Raw genomic sequence first — 25245 nt, forward strand, 5'->3', positions numbered from 1 at the left:
TTTTATTTTTTTTTTAATTGTTATAAGGTGTTCTGTGTAAGAGATAAGCCTGAGGTATAAACTTAAGGCCTTTCTCTTTTTCTCAGCCTGCCTTTTCCTCTGGGCATGCATAGTGACTTTCTAAATTCCCCTATATATGTAGCTGTTTTTGAATGTTCTAATTCTATAATTTCTGGGTCCCAAAAGAGAAGAAGAAAAATGTAGGCGAAAATGTAGGTACTGTCCTTATAAATCCCTTGAAGATACTTCAGCCAGTGTGGGTTGCAACAATGGCATCCTGTCTTTGCCTCTGCACTTCTACAACCCAAAGCAGTAATCCACAAACAGAACCTGGATCCCCAATATTTGGAGGATAAGGTCCTTAATTGCCCATTCTGTCTTCCACAAGCTGTCGTATAAACTCTAGTACCTGCTAGCTGGAGCACTGGAAAATGGTTGGCTAATAGCACACTAGGTTAAAACTGACCCAGATTAACCACAATCTACTAGTCAAGCCTTTTCCAGTAAGCTGTAAACATCTGAATAGACGACAAAGTTCCAAAGTAGTTATATCAGAGAGATCCTGCCAGTTCAATGGTTGTCCAGATGGAGAAACAGATTCCTGATATATACTACTCTGCCATCTTCTGCTCCCCTATAGAGTTTCATAAGCTAAGTATATTTGATGTGGGTTAAAAAAATAGAAACTCTTCAAGATGACTGTATTGTTACTTTAAATGACCCATGTTACTTTAATATTATCTAAATAATACTAAGAATAATTTGATTCATGTCTATAAAAAATAAGTGTTGTGTTTTTATTTCCTGAAATTTTTCTTTTAACCATTATTAGTTATAAAACCATTTTTGGCAGCAAATGGAAAGTGTTATCTCCTCCCTAAAATCTGTGCATGTGTTTATTACAGCTACAGAATTGAAAGATGAGTCATTGAAGATTACAATGGTAAATCTCTTTATACTAAAATGGAAAACTGGCAATCAATTTCTCTTTCTATGAATTAGATATTTCTTATTTTATACACACACACACACACGTGTGAGTAAATCTTTAAAGGACCTCATAACATTTCAATGAGCTATGTATTATCCCTATAAAACTAAGTAGAGATCATAAATCAAATTAATGACAAAACTGATAATAAAATTAATGACAAATCATTCTTCAGTGTATAACCACAGTGGTTGATCTGTTATTTTTAATGAAATTTAGGGAGAAAAAAGGGTATTTGATCTTTTAAAAAAAACAAGTAGGGAATAAATTATAAATTTAGGGAGATTAAATGCTACTATTTTGTGGGTAGTTTAGTTAACTACTGGAACAAGATGTGCTAAACCTTGTAAAGTAACAAGGTAACACTACTAGTAAATGCTAGTAAATATGAAGTCAGAGATCTGATATTAAAGTTACAACACTTGTTCTTTGGTGTCAGCCAAGATGGAGAAAGTAACCATAGCTTCTCTCTCCTACTGATTTTTTACAGAGTACACAGTGATTACCTGATGACACTGAATGTAAAATAATAGCAGGCAGATTTGGGAATGAAGTCAGAGCTTGAATAACAGCTCTTAATGGGGCTAGGCCTAATTGTGGAGCTGCAATACTATAATGATGACAGTGTTAGCACCCGAAGCCCAGAGAGAAGACCTACCTATCTCTTTGGCTAATGGAAACAAAAAAAAAGAGCCGATATTGTCTAAAGAACTGAGGTAAGAGGAATCTCTTTCTCTCTTTTTTTCTCTTCTTTGTTCTTTGTCCCAAAGGTCAGTTGTGTACAACTACATAATTGCAAAGGGAGTTAATACTCTGTAAGAAACCTCTTCTGGTCAGAGTAACTGGGAATGGGGTCCCCTGGAAGCTGGGAAGTGGGGGGGAAATTCTTGGAAAGAAGACAGCTAAAGAAGGTGGATTCTCTAATTCTGTATGTGAACTGACCCAAGTTCCAGGGTCACCCCTGAGCTGTGAATACGTGGGACAGTATAAAAGAAGTACAAGAAAAGCTTTTAAAACATAAACATAGTATATACTGCTGCCCAAGTCTCAAACTAACTCCTAAATGGTTCATGTACTGGGCAGACACTAACAATATAGCAAAGGCTGAGCCACTACCCACAGAAAGTGAGACAGAATTTACAGTCTAAACCCAATCAGATCAATTGCTAAAACTAACTAAATTAAAATTCCCCAGAGGATTTTAACAGGAGTTAAATAATTTACTTACAATGTAGTGTTCAGAATGTCCAGGATACAACCCAAAATTTCTCAACATAGAACAAGGAAAATTTGACCAGTTCTCATTGGAAAAGAAATCAACCGATGTCAACTCCAAGGTAAGCCAGATATTGAAATTGTCAGAAGAATAATTTTAGGCAGTTATTATAACTATTCTCCATGACATAAAGGGAAATAATTTTGAAATAAATATAAAAATACAAGTTCTTAGCAGAGAAATTGGAAACCATTAACAAAAAAACCAAATGGAGAATTTAGAACTGAAAATATATCCGAAATAAAAGCCACTAGATATGCTCAAAGGCAGAATGAAGATGAAAGAGGGCAAAAGTCAGCTAATTTGAAGATAGATCATAGAAATAACCTAAAATTAATACAGAGTAAAAAAGATTTGTGAGACACTACCAAAAAATCTAAAATTCATGTTATAGAAGCAGCAAAAAAAAAAAAAAAAAAAAAAGTAAATATCCCAAATTTGGTAAAAGACATAAATTTACAGAATCATAAAGTTCACTGAACCCAGAAGGATAATCTAAAAGAAAATTACACCCAGATACATCATAATCAAATTGCTGAAACTAAAGCTGAAGAAAAAATATTTTCGAAGCAGCCAGAGAAATTTGCCATTACACATAAGGAAACAGCAATTTGAATTGATTGCTCATTTCTTTTCAGGAACCATGGAGCAAAAGATAGTTGAATAATATTTTATTTTACTTTTTTTTAAATGCTGAAATAAAAGAACAGTCGACCCAGATTTCTGTATCTAGTGAAAATATCCTTTAGGAGTAATACGGAGATAAAGACATTTCCTAATGAAGAAAAGCTAAGAAAAGGTTTCACCAACAGACCTGCTCTAAAAACAAAAACTCAAACAACAACAACCATGATCATCACTTAACAGTTACTATGAGTCAGTTTTCTAAGTGCTTTACATAGATTAATTCACTTTATCTGAAAAATTTGGTACTATTAACATCCTTATTATATAGATGAGAAAACGAAAACAAAAAAGGCATTAACATAGTAGAACACAAGCAATCTGTCTTCAGAGATGATGCTCTTAACCATTACTTCATAATATCTCCCAACTTACTTATATAAAAAATTTGGAGGATATTAAGGTGTCCAAATAGTAGGGAACCATTTCAAACATATGCAATGATTTAAACATTTATTTTTATTTAATGCTGCTCTCTAGACATAAAAATAGGAAAGTAAGGCACCAACTTGATGCATTAATTTACCTGAAAAAAACATGCTATAGAACTATGGTAAAACACTGATTTATCCATAGTAACCACAACAATAAACATTTTTCGAGTACTTACTATGTGTCAGAATTTGTTTTAGGTAAAAAAGAATAAGACAAAGCTCCGGTCTTTAAGAAGTTTCTACTAACTAGGTGATACAGACAAGCAAATAATTAATTACAATATACTATGACATGTTCCATAGTAGAAGCATGTACAAAGCCAAAAGTGCATACAGAATAGAAAGGCTGTAGAAAGGAAACACCATGGCTATTATAAAAATAATGATTTTAAAAATGGCTTTGAGAAGCACAAAAATGAACATTCAGGGAAATATCCCCTTTTCTATAACTAATGTAAACTACTATGTCTGTTCCAAAGTATGTAAATGTATTCTCAGTTAAATCAGCAATGCACAGACAGAAAAGCCAGAAGGTGCGCCCATGCTGTTTATATGTATTAATTTTCAAAGCTTTCAGGATAAAGAAGAACAACTTATTCCAAAGTAATTAGAATCAGCTCCTGCTAATTAATTTTCCACTCACTCAGCAGTCCAGTGCTTGGTAATTATGAGGATACAAAAGGGAGAAAAAAATTAATTCAGAAAAACCTTTCAATATAACAAAAAGTGATATTTCTATACTGGATCAAGAAAGCTATATTTAATTTGAAGAATTATCTTAACAGTTGCAAAGAAAAATTTCTCCATTTAAACTGTGGGATCCTTAAGGGGAGGACCATTTCTTATTTTTCTTTCTAACCTTAGAATCCCTAATGCTTAATATGGGACTTGGCAAATAAGCATATTACTATGTTTACCGAATTAAAATTTTATTACAAAAGAATTAGCAAGAGAATGAAGTTTAATTCTTTCTTGATGTTATTGCTTGTATACAAGAAAGAGTTCTTTTATGTTTGAAAACTACTTAATTCCATAGGAAAAACGGGATCCCCTGAACTCATTGGTGTAGGTAATATAAGTAATGGTTAAAAAAGGAACACTATGAAAGAATCAACTGGTGTTCCTTAAACGCCAGCACAAACTTTAGCTTTAGTCTCTATCATGGTATCTTAATTCTTTATTTGCTTTTACTAAAATTAAATGTTATAGTACACGTGACAGCAAAGAGAATATAGTAACTAATGACCCATTCATAATCTCCTGTATCTGTGCTTCAAGTGGCTGCCACTGATGGGATATAAACTGTCTATGTAACAGAAAGAACATTACAACTCATATTCCATACTAGTCAATGGACACATTTAATTTTATATTCATACTGCACACAGGATACATAAATGGCTATCAATTATGAAACCCTGAAACTATACAGTTGCTATATATTTTTAGCTTGCTCTGAGATCAACTATTAATTAATGCTCATTAAATCAACAGATTCTAAGTTGACACTTCTAACTTAAATGATGTAATTGTCCTCATTTAGGGGATTTAAACCTAAGAGTTGCTAAAATAGTGGCAAATAATTACTATTAAATTGAGGATGGATATCAACATCTGTGTCAACAAAGGCATAGTTTTAGGTAGACTAATTTAATATAATAATAGTATATCATTAATGTAATATAATAATTTAAATATACCCAGTTGCCAAATGTTAAAAGATTAACAATATGAATTGAGCTTTTTTTCCACAACAGCACATCAACGTGCCTATTTATAAATTGGAATATAAGCTCCTAACTTGTGAGAACGAGTTACTTTAATAAACTTGGCAGTTTAGTTTTATTAAATTAGTATTTACCTACAATTAATGGATATCAACTGATGATTATAAACAATCACAGAAAACAGTAACTTCACATAGTAATAAACTGGATTCTCTGGGTTAGGAATTGATAACTTCTACCAGTAGTAATATAACAGTCTCTGAAAGTTTAACTTAATAGGTGGAAAAAAAAAAAAAAAAAAAAAACCAAAAAACAAAACAACAACAACAAAAAGAAGTGAAGTGGGAAAACTGTGGCTACAGAATACTAAAGCTCTTAACCCTGGAAAAACAAGGGCTAAACTTAAGTGTTAAGACTAAAGTTTCTTAGGTTTATCAATATAGTGTATTGATTAGTGGTATGGAATTAACTTTCTCTGCAACAGGTTGGTGACTTTCTTACCTAGAGAGCATGCCCAGAGGTGTAACATTAAGTGATCCCATCAGCATTGCCAGGGCCATCCCTGGTGCTTCCCGTTCTATTACTTCTTTTGTGGCCTGTAATTAAAGATTAAATAGCAGACTGAGTGAAATAAGCCAAAAAAGAATGAAGTCAGACTAGTAAAACCCTCTTAAAAATGATTATAAACCAGGCTTTCAATAACCATACTTTTAGTTTCTGAAACATTTATCTTTTTGAGGCATCCAGACTCAATTCACAAGGACCACTGAATAAAAGCTGAGGATCAAGAAAATAAAGAAAATTTTTATATTAGCAGTCCTTTCATATTGCTTATAGCTCAGAAGTATTTGATAGAAATCTCATCTCACTAATAACCTAAATTCTAAAAATGAAGCTTCAGATGGCTATAACAAATTAGTAGATTTTTCACTGGGTAAGTAATCTCGGTATTTTCCTTTGTCTATTACTCTTGAAATACGTAGTCCCTGAAAACCGGAGATAATCCATATCTCTCCTAGCTCTATGCTTTTAAAATACGATTAAAAGGATCTCAAGAAGTCATCATGTCAACCTTCCCCATGTACCGGCTAGAGGAAAAATTCTACATTTACATCTTCCGAATCTTTAATAGAAATTAATTGTCTTTTTTTTTTTTTTCAAGATTTCTCCACTTTTTTTTAAATTATACTTTAAGCTCTGGGGTACATGTGCAGAATGTGTAGGTTTGTTAACCTAGGTATACACGTGGCATGGTGGTTTGCTGCACCCATCAACCCATCTATATTAGGTATTTCTCCTAATGCCATCTCTCCCCTAACCCTCCACCCCCTGACAGGCCCTGGTGTGTGATGTTCCCCTCTGTGTGTCCATGTGTTCTCATTGTTCCAATCCCACTTATGAGTGAGAACATGCGGTGTTTCATTTTGTGTTCCTGTGTTCGTTTGCTGAGAATCATGGTTTCCAGCTTCATCCATGTCCCTGCGAAAGACATAAACTCATCCTTTTTTATGACTGCATAGCATTCCATGGCATATATGTGCCAAATTTTCTTTATCTAGTCTATAATAATGGGCATTTGGGTTGGTTCCAAGTCTTCACTATTGTGAATATTGCTGCAATAAACATATGTGTGCATGTGTCTTTACAGTAGAATGATATATAATCTTTTGGGTACATACCCAGTAATGGTTCAAATGGTATTTCTGGTTCTAGATCTTTGAGAAATTGCCACACTATCTTCCACAATGGTTGAATTAATTTACACAATGGTGTAAATTAATTCAACAGTATAAAAGTATAAAAGTATAAAAACAGTATAAAAGCATTCCTATTTTTCCACATCCTATCCAGCATCTATTGTTTCTTGACATTTTAATGATCGCCATTCTAACTGGCATGAGATGGTATCTCATTGTGGTTTTTGACTTGCATTTTTCTAATGACCAGTGACCATTAGCTTTTTTATATATGTTTGTTGGCTGCATAAGTATCTTTGTTTTGAGAAGTGTCTGTTCATATCCTTTGCCCACTTTTTGATGGTGTTGTTTTTTTCTTGTAAATTTGTTTAAGTTCTTTGTAGATTCTGGATATTAGCCCTTTGCCAGATAGACAGATGGCAAAACTTTTCTCCCATTCTGTAGGTTGTCCATTGACTCTGATGATGGTTTCTTTTGCTGTGCAGAAGCCCTTTAGTTTAATTAGATCCCGTTTGTCAATTTTGGCTTTTGTTGTGATTGTTTTTTGTGTTCTAGTTATGAAATCTTTGCCCATGCCTATGTCTTGAATGGTATTGTCTATGTTTTCTTCTAGGGTTTTTATGGTTTTAGGTCTTATATGTAAGTCTTTAATCCATCTTGAGTTAAATTTTGTATAAAATGTAAGAAAGGGATCCAGTTTCAGTTTTCTGCATGTGGCTAGCCAGTATTCCCAACACCATTTATTAAATAGAAAATTCTTTCCCCATTGCTTGTTTTTATCAGGTTTATCAAAGATAAAATGGTTGTAAATGTGTGGCGTTATTTCTGAGGCCTCTGTTCTGTTCCTTGGTCTATGTATCTGTTTTGGTACAAGTACCATGCTGCTTTGGTTATTGTAGTCTTGTAGTCTTGGTACTAGTACCATGCTGTTTTGGTTACTGTAGTCTTGTAGTATAGTTTGAAGTCAGGTAGTGTGATGCCTTCAGCTTTGTTCTTTTTGCTTCAGATTGTCTTGGGTATACGAGCTCTTTTTGGTTCCATAGTAAAGTAGTTTTTTCTAATTCTGGGAAGAAAATCAGTGTTAACTTGATGGGGATAGCATTGAATCTATAAATTCCTTTGGGCAGTATGGACATTTTCACAATATTGATTCTTCCTATCCATGAGCATGGAATGTTTTTCCATTTGTTTGTGTCCTCTCTTATTTCCTTGAGCAGTGGTTTGTACTTCTCCTTGAAGAGGTCCTTCACATCCCTTGTTAGTTGTCTTCCTAGGTATTTTACTCTCTTTGTAGCAATTGTGAATGGGAGTTCACTCATGATTTGGCTCTCTGTTGCTCTATTATTGGTGTATAAGATTTCTTGTGATTTTTGTGCACTGATTTTGTATCCTGAGACTGCTGAAATTTCTTATCAGCTTGAGGAGATTTTGGGCTGAGACAATGGGGTTTTCTAAATATACAATCATGTCATCTGCAAACAGAGACAATTTGACATTCTCTCTTCTTATTTGATTACCCTTTATTTCTTTCACTTGCCTGATTGCCCTGGCCAGAACTTCCAAAACTATGTTGAATAGGAGTGGTGAAAGAGGGCATCCTTGTCTAGTGCCAGTTTTCAAAGAGAATACTTCCAGCTTTTGCCCATTCAGTATGATATTGGCTGTGGGCTTGTCATAAATAGCTCTTATTATTTTGAGATACATTCCATCAATACCTAGTTTATTGAGAGTTTTAGCATGAAGGGGTGTTGAATTTTATCAAGGACTTTTCTGTATCTATTGAGATAATTATGCGGTTTCTGTCATTGGTTCAGTTTATGTGATGGATTACATGTACTGATTTGCGTATGTGAACCAGCCTGCATCCCAGGGATGAAGCCAACTTGATTGTGGTGGATAAGCTTTTTGATGTGCTGCTGGATTTGGTTTGCCAGTATTTTATTGAGGATTTATGCATCAATGTTCATTGGGGATATTGGCCTGAAATTTTCTTTTTTTGTTGTGTCTCTGTCAGGTTTTGGTATCAGGATGATGCTGGCCTCATAGAATAAGTTAAGGAGGATTCCCTCTTTTTCTATTGTTTGGAATAGTTTCAGAAGGGATGGCACCAGCTTCTCTTTGTACTTCTGGTAGAATTCAGCTGTGAATCTGTCTGGTTCTGGGCTTTTTTTGGTGGGTACCCTATTAATTACTGCCTCAATTTCAGAACTTATTATTGGTCTATTCAGGGATTTATTTCTTCCTGGTTTAGTCTTGGGAGGGTGTATGTGTCCAGGAATTTATCAATTTCTTCTAGATTTTCTAGTTTATTTGCATAGAGGTATTTATAGTATTCACTGATGGTAGTTTGTATTTTGGTGTGATCAGTGTGATATCCTGTTCATCATTTTGTATTGTTTCTACTTAATTCTTTTCTCTTTTCTTCTTTATTATTCTGTCTCGTGTTCTATCTCTTTTGTTAATCTTTTCAAAAAACCAGCTCCGGGATTCATTGATTTTTTGAAGGTTTTTCGTGTCTCTATCTCCTTCATTTCTACTCTGATTTTAGATATTTCTTGTCTTCTGCTACCTTTTGAATTTGTGTGCTCTTGCTCCTCTAGTTCTTTTAATTGTGACATTAGGGTGTTGATTTTAGATCTTTCCCGCCTTCCCCTGTGGGCATTTAGTGCTATAAATATTCCTCTAAATAGTGCTTTAGCTGTGTCCAAGAGATTCTGGTATGTTGTGTCTTTGTTCTCATTGGTTTCAAAGAACTTATTTATTTCTACCTTAATTTTGTTATTTACCCAGTAGTCATTCAGGAGCAGGTTTTTCAGTTTCCATGTAATTGTGCGGTTTTGAGTGAGTTTCTTAATCTTGAGTTCTAATTTGATTGTACTGTGGTCTGAGAGACTGTTTTGATTTCAGTTCTTTTGCATTTGCTGAAGAATGTTTTACTTCCAACTATGTTGTCAATTTTAGAATAAGTGTGACGTGGTGCTGAGAAGAATGTATATTCTGTTGATTTGGGTGGAGAGTTCTGTAGATGTCTATTAGGTCTGCTTGGTCCAGAGCTGAGTTTAGGTCCTAAATATCCTTGTTAATTTTCTGTCTCAATGATCTGTCTAATATTGACAGTGGGGTGTTAAAGTCTCCCACTATTATTGTGTGGGAGTCTAAGTCTCTTTGTAGGTCTCTAAGAACTTGATTTATGAATCTGGGTGCTCCTGTATTGGGTGCATATATATTTAGGTTAGCTCTTCTTGTTGCGTTGATCCCTTTACCATTATGTAATGCCCTTCTTTGTCTTTTCTGATCTTTGTTGGTTTATAGTCTGTTTTATCAGAGACTAGGATTGCAACCCCTGCTTTTTTTTGCTTTCCATTTGCTTGCTAAATATTCCTCCATCCCTTTATTTTAAGCCTATGTGTGTCTTTGCACGTGAGATTGGTCTCCTGAATACAGCACACCCATGGGTCTTGACTCTTTATCCAATTTGCCAGTCTGTCTTTCAACTGGAGGCATTTAGCCCATTTACATTTAAGGTTAACATTGTTATGTGTAAATTTGATCCTGTCATTATGATGCTAGCTAGTTATTCTGCTCCTTAGTTGATGCAGTTTCTTCATAGTTTCGATGGTCTTTACAATTTGATATGTTTTTGCAGTGGCTGGTACCAGTTGTTCCTTCCCATATTTAGTGCTTCTTTCAGGAGCTCTTGTAAGGCATGCCTGGTGGTGACAAATTGTCTCAGCATTTGCTTGTCTGTAAAGGATTTTATTTCTCCTTTGCTTATGAAGCTTAGTTTGGCCAGATATGAAATTCTCAGTTGAAAATTCTTTTCCTTAAGAATGCTGAATATTGGCCCCCACTCTCTTCTGGCTTGTAGGGTTTCTGACGACAGATCTGCTGTTAGTTTGATGGGCTTCCCTTTGTGGGTAACCCAACCTTTCTCTCTGGCTGCCCTTACCATATTTTCCTTCATTTCAACCTTGGTGAATCTAATGATTATGTGTCTTGGGGTTGCTCTCCTCAAAGAGTATCTTTGTGGTGTTCTTTGTATTTTCTGAATTTGAATGATGGCCTGTCTTGCTAGGTTGGGGAAGTTCTCTTTGAGAATATCCTGAAGAGTGTTTTCCAACTTGGTTCCATTCTCCCTGTCACTTTCAAGTACACCAATCAAAAGTAGGTTTGGTCTTTTCACACAGTCCCAAATTTCTTGGAGGCTCTGTTCATTCCTTTTCATTTTTTTCTCTAATTTTGTCTTCATGCTTTACTTCATTAAGCTGATCTTCAGTCTCTGAAATTCTTTCTTCAGCTTGATCGATTTGGCTATTGATACTTGTGTATGCTTCATGAAGTTTTCATGTTGTGTTTCTCAGCTACATCAGGTCATTTATGTTCTCCTCTAAACTGGTTATTGTAGTTACCAATTTCTCTTAACATTTTTTCAGGGTTCTTAGTTTCCTTTCATTGGGTTAGAACATGCTTCTTTCTTTAGCTTGGAGGAGTTTTTTATTACCCACCTTCTGAAGCCTACTTCTGTCAATTTGTCAAACTCATTCTCCCTCCAGTTTTGTTCCCTTGCTGGCAAGGAGTTGTGATCCTTTGGAAGAGAAGATGTGTTCTGGTTTTTGGAATTTTCAGCCTTCTTTTGCTGGTTTTTTGTCATCTTCGTGGATTTATCTACCTTTGGTCTTTGATGTTGGTGACCTTCAGATGGGGTTTCTGGGTGTATGTCCTTTTTGTTCATGATGTTGATGCTATTCCTTTCTGTTCGTTAAGTTTGCCTTCTAACAGGCCCCTCTGCTGCAGGTTGGCTGGAGTTTGCTGGAGGTCCACTCTAGACCCTGTTTGCGTGGGTATCACCAGCAAAGGCTGCAGAATAGCAAAAATTGCTGCCCATTTCTTCCTCTGGAAGCTTCATCCCAGAGTGGCACCCGCCAGATGCCAGCCAGAGCTCTCCTGTATGACATGTCTGTCAACCCCTGCTGGGAGGTGTCTCATAGTCAGGAGGCATGGGCGTCAGGGACCCACTTGGGGAGGCAATCTGTCCCTTAGCAGAGCTCGAGCCCTGTGCTGGGAGATCTGCTGCTCTCTTAGAAGCTGGCAGGAAGGAACTAAGTTTAAGTCTGTTGAAGCTGCACCCACATCTGCCCCTTCCCGCAGGTGCCCTGTCCCAGGGAGATGGGAGTTTTATCTATAAGCCCCTGTCTGGGGCTCTTGTCTTTCAGAGATATCCTTCCTAGAGAGGAGGAATCTAGAGAGGCAGTCTGGCTACAGCAGCTTTGCTATGCTGTGGTGGGCTCTGTCCAGTCCGAATTTCCAGTGGCTTTGTTTACACTGTGAGGGGAAAACTGCCCACTCAAGCCTCAGTAATGGTGGACGCCCCTCCCTGCACTAAGCTGGAGTGTCCCAGTTCGACTTCAGACTGCTGTACTGGCAGTGAGAATTTCAAACCAGTGGATCTTAGCTTGCTGGGTTCTGTGGGGATGGGATCTGCTGTGTTAGACCACTTGGCTCCCTGGCTTCAGCCCCTTTTCCAGAGGAGTTAACAATTTGTCTTACTGGCATTCCAGGTGCCACTGGGGTATGAAAAAAAACTCTTGCAGCTAGCTTGGTGTCTGCCCAAACAGCCACCCAGTTTTGTGCTTGAAACCCAGGGTCCTGGTGGTGTAGGCACCCAAGGGAATCTTCTGGTCTGCGGTTTGTGAAGACTGGGAAAAGCATAGTATCTGGGCCGGAATGCACAGTTCCTCATGGCTTCCCTTGGCGAGGGGAGGGAGTTCCCTGATCCCTAGTACTTCCTGTGTGAGGCAACACCCCACCCTGCTTCAGCTTGTCCTCCATGGGCTGCACCCACTGTCTAACCAGCCCTAACGATACCTAGTTGGAAATGCAGAAATCACCTGCCTTCTGCATTGATCTTGCTGGGCATTGCAGACCAGAGCTGTTCCTATCCGGCCATCTTGCCCAACTATCTTTTTTAAATAAAAACGTAACAAAGTGAAGGAGTTTGCCTATATACTAGGAGTTTTAGGATAGGGCACTCTTTTTTTTTTTTTTTGAGGCAAAGTTTTGCTCTTTTTGCCTGGAGTGTAGTGGTACGCTCTTGGCTTACTGCAAACTCTGCCTCCTGGGTTCAAGTGATTCTCCTACCTCAGCCTCCCGAGTAGCTGGGATTACAGGCACGTACCACCATGCCAAGCTAATTTTGTACTTTTAGTAGAGATGAGATTTCACCATGTTGGCCAAGCTGGTCTCGAACTCCTGACCTCAGGTGATCCACCCACCTCATCTTCCCAAAGTACTGGGATTACAGGCATGAGCCACCGTGCCTGGAGGATAGGGCATTCTTAAGATAAGTATAATTAAATCTGGAATACGCTACTGGAAGGAAAATTTCATTTTCCTACTGACAGGAAAATTTCCTAAAGTTTCCTAAATTTTCCTAAAGACAGGAAAATTTCATTTTGAAGGGTCAATCAAAATAGGTATATATTTTACTGTATAATGGTAAAGATACATTTTAGGCTAAAAGTTGGGGGTGAAATACATGGCTTAATCCATTTTCAGTTCTCTGTTTCCAAAAATTAAGCAAGTTACAATATTTGAAAGCAATACAAAAATAAAGTTTGGAAAATGAAGTATTACAGTAGATAAGTAGAAAGGCAAACAAAAAGTAAATTATGAAGGTATACAGGGAAAGGTTTATATTTCAATATTTCTTTGAAAGTAGAATGATACTCTTCAATAAGATTGTAGCTCTGGGCAAAAGCAGTTAAAATGCATCAGGCATGTATTAGATGCTAATTGATGTTATAAATAAAGTTTAGAATGCAGACAAATTAGTTAATCCCTTCCAATTATATAGAATACAGGATTACCAGAATTGATGCAATATACTGGTACAGTGAATTCTAGCATAATGCGATATTTAACAATGGGAGACATTTTAAAGAAAAACTAACAAAAATATAAGGATTTTTCTAGCATTATCCAATCTTTTTTTATACATTTAAAATTTTTTAAAATTTTACTTTAAGTTCTGGTATACATGTCCAGAATGTGCAGATTTGTTACATAGGTATACATGTGCAATGGTGGTTTGCTGCACCTGTCAACCCGTCATCTAGGTTTGAAGCTCTGCATGCATTAGGAATTTGTCCTAATACTCTCCCTCCCCTTCCCCCTCACTGCACGACAGGCCTCAGTGTGTGTTGTTTTCCTCCCTGTGTCCATGTGTTCTTATTGTTCAACTCCCACTTATGAGTGAGAACATGCAGTATTTGATTTTCTGTTCCTGTGTTAGTTTGCTGAGAATGATGGCTTCCAGCTTCATCCATGTCATTATCCAATCTTTATTATTTATTTTCCAAAGCCAATCTATCTGTTATGATTTTGACACTTACCAAGATGAAACACTAGTTCTATGTTATAAATTGCTTTATGGAGGTTTACAACTTCTCAGGGATGTTAAAATTAGAGCCCTCAACATCAAGCAAGGGGATTTCATTTAAAATGAAAAGTTTTAAAGAAACTTCTTGGATAGCATTAATATTTATTTCATTACTTGCTTGAAAAAGTTATATAAGCAATGGTTGACATTTAATGAAATTCGGGGCTTCACATAAAGAAGATATATCCCAAAGTATAGTAGCACATTTTACTTAGGGACATGAAGGGAAATATCAACAGATAGCTGAGAGGGAGTATTTCACTTAAAATTGATACTTCAAAGCACAACATTTATCCATTTAAATAACAAATATTTATTAAGCATCTACTATGTACTAGGTAGTATCTGAGGTATTGATGTTACAGTAGTGAATAAAACAAACCTCAGAGAGTGTGTAAGCTCACTGTCACCCAGCACACGAAAAACTCAATTGACAAATGATACGTGAGAATTGCCTAAAAGAGATGTGGTTCATTAATTTTTCTAAATCCTCCAAAACATACCACTGGATTTCGCCAGACCACTGGAGAGTGATATACTCTGAATGCCTTATTTCACTTTTTATAGAATTGTTTTATTGGGCTTTGCTTTTGTGGTATGAAATCAGAATCAATAAAATGGCTCAAACTTTTATTTACATTAGGAAGCATCTGAATTGTTCACCACATTACATTCTGGTCTTTAGGAGAACCTACAGGAGAAATTTCCTCTCAAGTATCATAACTAGGAATCGGTACTCTTCTATGTTACCAGTTTGTTTTTAAATTACAATGCTTGTGAATCAAGTTATGCTTGAGAACAGAGACAAATTTGTGGACACCTTTCAGTAGGCTTACTGAACACAACTTTAGTTTCATCTGATTTTTCTCTGTCCTACTCTTCACATTTATATTTTTAAAAATTCTGTTGTATTTAGTATTTGGGTAAGCCATAATATTTTTCAGAGTATAAAAATATATAGATGGATGGATCAGTGTAGGTACAGTTGCCCTCCATATTGCTGGTTCAACATCTGTGGATTCAATCAACTGAGGATCGAAAATACAGTATTTAGGGGTTCTGCAGGGCTGACTGTATTCTTTACAAAGTTCTTTATCTTTCTCTAAACGTAATTCAGGCAGGAAAGTTAATTCTTTCTGAAGATCTTCTAAAGAATTTGGGCATATAGACAGATACAAACATTATATGTTTTAGAACATAAAAGAAAAAATATATCATGGTGATGCCACTGAAAGGCATTGATGCTGATGGTGGTGAGTTGGTTGGGGTAGGTGGATGGATGTCAGACTCTCTATACTAGATACAAACTGATCTTTTCAATAGGGTATTCCTAAATAATGTACAAATACACTCTTGCTCACATTTGTATCAAACATTTTACATAAAACATTAGAACCCTTCTATTTTCATTTTCTCTTCCTCTTAAGCTGTTTGGTGTAGTAAAAGATCATCATCTATGACGTCAGACAATGACACTACACAGTTAAGGTCAATAACAATAGGAGCTGGATCTATTTCAGCATCTAGTTCAGAGCCCAACATATAGTATGTGCTCAACAAATATTTGTTGAATAAAGAAGTGAAGGAATAAATGAACCAATCTATATGTGAAACTTGGCTTTACTACATAGTTGCTATGTGAATTAGAAGAAAATATTTAACCTATTTCCAGAGTACTTATGAATATAATAGAGGTAATAATAAAACATACCTACATCTTATAAGAGGGCTCTGAGAACTAAATGATAAATCACTTAGCATAGAGTAGGTATTCAATACATGTTAGTTCTTCCTATGCTTCTACTTTCCAGTTCTTCTTACATCCTTGCAGTTCTGCACATATCAGTTAGAGAACAGAAATAATACAAAAATCCAGAAACTACCTGCAAACAGTAGTAGAGAACCAAAGACTAGGAAAAAGAGAATGGAGAGCAAGAACCCAGATGCAAGAGCATTGGCAAATGCCAGGTAGGAAGTAGAATACTGAAATTAGGGATCTAAACTAGGGAGCAGGCAGCTGAATAAGATGGTGACTGGAAGATAGACAAGAGAGCAAGAGCTGAGTACAAAGACCTGTAAACCATAAATGGGGAGATGCAACTAGAAAACAAATAAGAGAATAAAACTTAATTACAAATATAACAAGAGAAAGATACCTGTTTATTAGAAAATCCGAACAGAAGAATGGTTTGAGGAATGTAGCTTTATCATTTTCAATCACATATGCTAGTACAATATAGACAAATAAAGGTTATCTGTATCTGTTAATGAATAGATAACACAAGTATTCATTATCAACAGACTGTTCATTATCAATGGCAAAAAAGATGCCATTAAAAGGTTGAAACCATTTTTTCCTTAACTAGCTTAAAGTTCTGTTTTCCTCTTACACATTATTAACTTGGTTACTAAATTCTTTTATTCCTTGAAAGATGGTAGAAATTTATGGTCTTACTTCAGGTGTCAGTATTTCTGAACTAGTAGGCCTAAAATATAAAAGTTTAATTGGATATACAAAGATTAATTTAGATGAATTAATATTTATCTTTGACATCTAAATATTTCTCCAATATGAAAGTTGCAACCTTCTGTGAAAAATCACATAATTGTGATTTTTTTTTTTCTTGCTACTTTGAGGATAACATTAAAGTCAGAAAGATGCTTAAAAGACTGCTAAGTTGTAAAAACAGTGTCAAAAACAATGATTCAGTAATTCAGGTACCTTGTTGATGAAATTGTTCATATTTTAACTTCATAGGAAAAATGACCTTAAAAAAGATATTTTTAACAGACAATGATGTTTAAAAATGTACAGAACATATGGTTGGGCATGGTGGCTCATGCATGTAATTCCAACACCTTGGGCAGCCGAGGTGGGTGGATCACTTGAGGTCAGGAGTTTGAGACCAGCCTGGCCAACATGGTGAAACATCATCTCTACTAAAAAATACAAAAATTAGCCAGGCGTGGTGGCATGCACTTGTAGTTCTAGCTACTCGAGAGCCTGAGGTTGGAGAAACACTTGAACCCAGGAGGCAGAGGCTGCAGTGAGCCGAAACTGTGCCATTGCACTCCAGTCTGGGCAACAGAGCGAGACTCTGATTTAAAAAAAAACCATAAAGAATATATAATAGATAAATCTAAATGTGCAGAAATACTTTACGTGCATAATGACTCTGTGAAAAATCACTTAGTATAGTGCTTTCACTTATTTTTATAGACAAGATTTTATTAACAGAGCAGACAAATTTATGTATTAGTACTCACGTGCTTGTAACCTGAGTAGGTAGATTTCATAAAATTTCCTCCTCACAATTACTGCAGTGCCCTCTGCTGATTAAATAATCTTAAATAACAAAGACTATCTTTGTAATACCAGCTAATGACTACTGTTAATAACTTTGTTAAGTTATCAAGGTGAGATGTAGTTAGAGCAGGGTTTCTCAAACTTTAGTGTGCATCAGAATCTTCTAGAGGCCTTGTTAAAATACAGATTGCTGGTCCCCACTTTCAGAGATTCTGATTCAGAATTTCTAGGTGCCTCAAAATTTACATTTCTAACAAGATTCCAGGTGATGTTTCTGATGCCGGTCAGAAGACCACACTTTGAAAAACATACTGCTGATGGAAGGAATGATGTAGATTAATGACAATATGTACCATTTGGTCTTATCTTTATAATCACTTTATGTTCAACTTCGTAGATTGATGTAAATGTGACAATCCTTCATCAGAACAGAATATAGATTTAGTGAGGAGATAAATTAGGTAAAAATAGGCAGTTTAATGCCAGCCACTTACATTTTGCTGACTTCTGCTTATTAAAGGACACATTAATTTCATTTTACATTTTAAAAAAGAGTTATAATAAACTAACAATTCTGACGCTGCTCCTATGAGAACAGAATTTAGTGAGGAGATAAATTAGGTAAATATGGCCAGTTTAACACCAGCCAGTTACATTTTCCTGACTTTTGCTTATTAAAGGACAAACACATTAATTTCATTTTACATTTTTAAAAAGGGTTATAATAAACTAACAATTCTGAGGCTGCTCCTATAAGTATTCTATGGTATAGAGTAGGTATCCTTAAAATATTTTTCTTGGGACATCATGTAGTAGATAAAAGTTACATCCACGACAAACTCCCAAAGATGTTCAATGAGTACTTGTTATAAATCTACCTTTTTCTCATTCAAGAAACACAGCAGAATGGAAGAGTAACATTATTGTAAGAGCAGTCTCGAATTTAGTCTAATTAATCAAAATCATTCATTTACAGATTTTATTTTTATTTTAGTTACAAACAAGTTTCAACCAATCATAACCACATCAACTTATAATAATATGACCAAATGGTCAAAGACTACTGCTACAAAGACAGAGAAGATGCAATCTGGAAATCAAGGTAATTGTAAAAGGTATCTCACTTTTACTTGGGAGACATTATTTTATTGCTAATGAACATCTTTTCTTGGGGTTTTAATCTTCTTAAATGTTTACATCTTCTTCAATTCCTGGAAGAAGCAGATAACTTTTCATGTGAAGAGAAGAAGATCTGTTTTTTTTTCCGTTCAAATTGTACAATATTTAAATAAGATCTGGTTGTGATGAAAGGTCAAAGGAGACAGTACCATGGTAGGAAGGACACAGGAAGAAAAGAGTACAAATTTACATACTGCAGGCATTTTGTTTACCATTCCATTCAATGAACATATACTTTGCAGTGAGCATGAAATGGTGTCTGAGTTGGTAGTTTTTAGTTTAATTCAGTTCCAATGGTTAATGAATCGCTGTGCCAGGTAAGGTTCTAATGTTTAAAGGTAATTATTCCTCTTTATAAAGCATGCCAACCAATCTACCTAATTCAACCAAAGAATTTATTTCAATGCTGGGGTAAAAAGTGGTTGTTGGGCTTACTGAGATTAATATGTCTTTGAAAGATTTTCAAGTTTTTCTCACTTTAACTATGAAAAATCTCACTGTATTTGCTAACATTTAGATCCCAACCCTTGTTCAAGAACCAACTCAAGTACATAGCAGTGAACACTCCTTAGCATCACAACTTTTCTCTTTACATGTTATTTTCCAATAATTTTTATCTAAACATTAATTTGATAATTAAATTATCAAACCATAAAACGGGAACTCAGGTGAACAAATCACTTTTTATAAGAGATTTTCATGGGAATACTTATCTTCATATTCCACTTATATAAACAGTACTACTTTGTATCTCATTCCAGGAAAAGATGAGAGAATACTGATATTCCTATGGATTGTTAGCATTTTTATATATGGAATATGTATGTATTCATTAATGGTAGAATGTTGGCTACATATGTCTTTCAACCTACGTTAAAAAAAAAGTTACTCATTCCCATTCTTCAAAAGTTGATAGGTAGATATGTGGGGAAAAAGTTCAGGAAATCTAATACACAGCATGGTGACTATAGTTAATAATACTATACACCCTAGGATTGGGATTTTTTTCAGGTTTGGACAACAGGCAACTGAAAAGTGACTTTATTAGGGCAGCTGGTGGGAGTGGGGTAGAAGAAACTGGTTGTATCTACTGGCACCAACCACATTTAATTACCTGGTCAGAATGGGCGAAAATGACTACCCCCACTAACACACACACATATGTAAAAATACTACTGAGACTGCACATTTATAGCATTTCCTCCTTTGATGCTACCTTGATGTTCATTTTAACCCAATGTCATGCTTTCAAAGTTATACACTTAAGAGTGTCTCAGGTTATAAAAGAGCCAAACCAAACTTAAGAATTAATCAACAAAAAATTAAAAAATTTAGGCTTACAAAATAAACTTGAAAGATTTTGTAAGCAGGCAATACTATTTTATATTGAGATGATTATGAATAGCCTATACTCGGATCCTCTCTTCCATTTCTTTTCACATAATAAAAATTAAATATACAAGAGAAGAGGGTATCCAAAGGAGGAACAATAAGTGGGACAGATGGAAACTGACATTTTACTCAACACTGTAATAAGGAGGACATATATAGGCTTCTTCTATACCTAATCAGGTTTGCTTCTAAGAAAGCACAGAAAACAAAGAAATGCTTCATATCCCTATGAAGAGTATGTTTTTTTTTTTTTTTTTTTTTTGAGACGGAGTCTCGCTCTGTCGCCCAGGCTGGAGTGCAGTGGCGCGATCTCGGCTCACTGCAAGCTCCGCCTCCCGGGTGAAGAGTATGTTATGTCCTGATCTCTCAGGGTTTTCTTTCCTGGTTTTTATTTTTTTGTATTAACACAAATTGCCCAGAGACTATCAGACTTTTTGTAATCTTCTTGAATAATTTAGCTTGAAAATTCTGACAAAGTTTTAATTTTCCTGGGTGTGCAGTAGGTACATAAATTTGGGGGTTACATGAGATACTCTGATAAAGGCATGCAATGCATAATAATCACATCATGGTATATGGAGTATCCATCCCCTCAAGCATTTATCCTTTGTGTTACAAGCAAGCCAATTATATTTTTTATTTAAAATATATAATTAAATTATTATTGACTACAGTCACCCTGTTGTGCTATCCAACTCCAGGTTTTTTCATTTTTTTCTAACTACTTTTTATATTTAGTCCCCTTGCTTCCTCACTACCATCCTCAGCTGGAAATCATCCTTCTACTATGTATCTCCATTAGTTCAGTTGTTTTCATTTTTAGCTCACACAAATGAGTGAGAACATGTGAAGTTTGTCTTTCTGTGCCTGGCTTCACAAACATAATGACCTCCAGGTTCATCCATGTTGGAAATAACAGGTTCTCATTCTTTTTTATGGCCAAATAGAATTCCATTGTGTAGATGTACGACATTTTCTTTATCCATTCATCTGCTGATGGACACTTCGGTTGATTTTACATATTGGCTATTGTGAACAGTGCTGCCAGAAACATGAGCGTGCAGATATTCCTTGGAAATATGATTTCCCTTTTTTTTTTTTGAGACAGAGTCTCGCTCTGTTGCCCAGACTGGAGTGCAGTGGCACAATCTCGGTTCACTGCAATCTCTACCTCCTGGGTTCCAGTGATTCTCCTGTCTCAGCCTCCTGAGTAGCTGGGATTCCAAGCATGTGCCACCATGCCCGGTTAATTTTTATATTCTTAGTAGAGACAGGGTTTCACCATGTTGGCCAGGATGGTCTCGAATTCCTGAACTCAGGTGATCTGCCCATCTTGGCTTCCCAAAGTGCTGGGATGACAGGCGTGAGCCACCACACCCAGCCCTGATTTCCATTCTTTTGGGTACATACCCAGCAGGGGAATTGCTGGATCATATGGTAGCTCCATTTTTAGTTTTCTGAGAAACCTCTAAACTGTTCTCCATGGTGGTTGTACTAACTTAACATTCCTACCAACAGTGTACGAGGGTTCCCTTTTCTCGAATCCTCACCAATATTTGTTATGCCCTGTCTTTTGGATAAAAGCCATTTAATTGGGGTGAAATCATATCTCATTGTGGTTTTGATTTGTAGTTCTCTGATAATCAATGATGCTGAGTATCTTTTCATACTGTTTGCCATTTGTACATCTTCTTTTGAGAAATGTCTATTCAGATCTTTTGCCCATTTTTAATTGGATTATTAGATCTTTTTCCTATAGAGTTGTTTGAGTCTCTTATATATTCTGGTTATTAATCCCTCATCAGGTGGCTAGTTTGCAAATATTTTCTCCTATTCTGTGGGTTCTCTCTTCACTTTGTGGATTGTTCCTTTGCTGTGCAGAAGCTTTTAAATTTGTAATCCCATTTGTCCATTTTTGCTTTGTTTACTTGTGCTTATGAGATATTACTCAAGAATTTTTTGCATAGACCAACGTCCGGGAGAGTTTCCTCAATGTTTTCAAGTAATGGTTTCATAGTTTTGAGGTTTTAGATTTAAGTTTTTAATCCATTGTGATTTGATTTTTGTATGGCAAGACATAGGGGTCTAGTTTCATTCTTCTGCATATACATATTCAGTTTTCCCAGCACCATTTATTGAAGAGACTGTCTTTTCCTGGGTGCATGTTGTTGACATCTTTGTCAAAAATGAGTTCACTGTAGGTGTACAGATTTATTTCTAGATTCTCTCTTCTGTTCCGTTGGTTTATGTATCTGTTTTTATGCCAGTACCATGCTGTATTAGCTACTATAGCTCTATAATATACTTTGAAGTCAGGTAATATGATTCCTCCAGTTTTGTTATTTTTGCTTAGGATAGCTTTGGTTATTCTGGGTTTTTCATGGTTCCAGATAAATTTTGATTATTTTTTCTATTTCTGTGAAGAATATCATTGGTGTTTTGATAGGGATTGCATTGAATCTGTAGATTGCTTTAGGTAGTACGAACATTTTAACAATATTGATTTTTCCAACCCATGAACATGGAATAACTTCCCAGTTTTTGGTGTCCTCTGCAATTTCTTTCATCAGTTTTACAGTTTTCATTATAGAGATCTTTTACTTAATTCCTAGGTATTTAATTTTCTCTCTGGCTACTGTAAATTGGACTACTTTTTTTTTTCTTTTTCAGATTGTTCACTGTTGGCATATAGAAATGCTACTGATTTTTGTATGTTCATTTTGTATCCTGCCACTTTACTGAATTTGCTTCTCAGTTCTAATAGTTGTTTGGTGGAGTTTTTAGTTTTTTTCCTGATATAATATCATATCATGTGAAAACAAGGATAATTTGACTTCTTCCTTTCCAGTGTGGATGCCCTTTATATCTTTCTCTTGTCTGACTGCTCTAGCTGGAACTTCCAGTAGTATGTTGAATAACAGTGGTGACAGTAGGCATCTTTGTCATGTTGCAGATCTTAGAGGAAATGCTTTCAGTTTTTCCCCTTTCACTATGATACTAGATGTGGGTCTGTTGCATATAGCTTTTATTATGTTGAGGGATGTTCCTTCTATACCTAGTTTTTTTGAGGATTTTTATCATGCAGCAAGTTTGAATTTTAGCAAATGATTTTTCAGCATCAAGTAAAATGACCATATAGTTTTTGTCCTTCATTCTGTTGGTACAATGTATCATGTAGGTTGAACCAGCCTTGCATGCTTGCCATAAATCCTTTTTGGTTATGAGAATGATCTTAATGTATTGTTGAATTTGGTTTGCTAGTATTTTGTTGAGGATTTTTGCATCAATATTCATCAGAGATATTGGCCTGTAATTTTCTTTTCTTTTCTCTCTCTTTCTCTCTCCCTCCCTCCCTCTCTCTTTTTTTTTTTCCATGTCTTGGCCTGGTTTTGGTATCAGGGTAACACTGGTCTCATATAATGAGTATGGAAGTATTCCCTCCTCCATGATATTTTGGAATAGTTTGAGTAAGATTGGTATTAGGTCTTTCTTAAATGTTTTGTAGAATTCAGCAGGGAATTGGATCTCAGGCTTTTCTTCACTGGGATATTTTTTTTAACAGCTTTAATCTTGATACTTGTTATTGCTCTATTCAGGTTTTGGATTTCTTCACGGTTAAGCCTTGATAGGTTGTGTCTAGAAACTTGTCCATTTATTACAGATTTTCTAACTTTTTGGTATATAGTTGCTCATAGTAGCCACTAATGATTATTTGACTTTATGCAGTATCAATTGTAATAACTCCTTTTTCATTTTTGATTTTGTTTATTTGCATCTTCTCTCCTTTTTTCTGAGTTATTCTGGTTAAAGGTTTGTCAGTCTTGCTTAACTATCCAAAAAACAAGCTTTCCAGTTTGTTGATCTTTTTGTATTTTCTTCATTTCAAATTCATTTATCTCTGTTCTGATCTTTATTCTTTCTTTTCCTCTACTACTTTTGGGTTTTGTTTGCTCTTACTTTTCTAGTTCTCTGAGATGCATCATTAGGTTATTTATTTGAATTTCTTCATCTTTTTTGATATAGGCACTTATAGCTATAAAATTCCCTCAATACTGCTTTTGCTGTGTCCCATATGTTTTGGTATGTTGTGTTTCCATTGTAATTTGTTTCAAGAAAATTTTCAGTTTCCTTCTTAATTCTTTCATTGACTCATTGATCATTCAGGAGCATCTTGTTTAATTTCCATGTGTTTGTATAGTTTCCAACATTCCTCATTATTGATTTCCAGTTTTAATCCATTGTGGTCAGAAAAGATTCTTGGTATCATTTCAGTTTTTTGAATGTTTTGAGGCCTGTTTTGTGACCCAACATATGGTCTATCCTTTAGAATTATCTCTGTTCTGAGGAGAATAATGTGTATTCTGCCACCACTGGATAAAATGTTCTGTAAATATCTATTACGTCCATTTGTTCTATAGTGCAGATTAGTCTGATGTTTCCTTGTTGATTTTCTGTCTGCATGATCTGCCTAATGCTGTAAGTAGGGTGTTGAAATCTCCAGCTATTATTGTATTGGAATCTCTCTCTCTCTTTAGCTCTGATAATATTTTCTTTATATATCTGTATGTTCCAGCATTGGGTCCACTGATGAATTCACCCTTTTATCATTATATAATGACTTTGTCTCTTCTTACAGTTTTTGTTTAGAAAACTGTTTTGTCTAAGTATAGCTACTCCTGCTCTTTTTTGGTTTCCACTGGCATGGAATATCTTTTTCCATCTCTTTGTTTTCAGTCTATGTTTGCCTTTACAGGTGAACTGTGTTTCTCACAGGCAGCAGATCATTGAGTCTTCTTTTTTCATTCACTCAGCCACTCTATCTTTTGAGAGTTTATTGTTTGAGAGTTTATCTCTGGTTTATTGTTTAGTCTTTCTGTTTGAGATAAGAGTAGTTTACACACCACAATTACAGTCTTAAAATATTCTGTGTTTTTCTGGGTGCTTACTACTACCACTGAGTTTTGCACCATCAGATGATATATATATTTTTTTTTATTGCTCATTAGCATCCTTTTCTTTAAGACTGAAGAACTCCCTTTAGTATTTCTTGAAGGATAGGTCTGGTATTGATGAAATCTCTTAGCTTCTGTTTGTCTGAGAGTCTTTATTTCTCCTTCATG

At 35.5% G+C, this 25245-nt stretch overlaps 1 protein-coding gene across 27 annotated transcripts in view; it reads right to left on the bottom strand.

Moving 5' to 3' along the window:
* LOC105472850 (gephyrin) overlaps positions 1 to 25245 on the bottom strand; it is a 737491-nt gene that overhangs the window by 315306 nt on the left and 396940 nt on the right. For all 27 annotated transcript variants that reach the window (XM_071099297.1, XM_071099293.1, XM_071099295.1 and 24 more), the window contains one exon: positions 5614 to 5708. In XM_071099297.1, the coding sequence (XP_070955398.1) occupies positions 5614 to 5708 (95 nt within the window). The remainder of the gene's footprint in view (positions 1 to 5613; positions 5709 to 25245) is intronic.

This window comes from Macaca nemestrina, chromosome 7 (assembly GCF_043159975.1).
Source record: "Macaca nemestrina isolate mMacNem1 chromosome 7, mMacNem.hap1, whole genome shotgun sequence".
NCBI classification, from domain to species: Eukaryota; Metazoa; Chordata; class Mammalia; order Primates; family Cercopithecidae; genus Macaca; species Macaca nemestrina.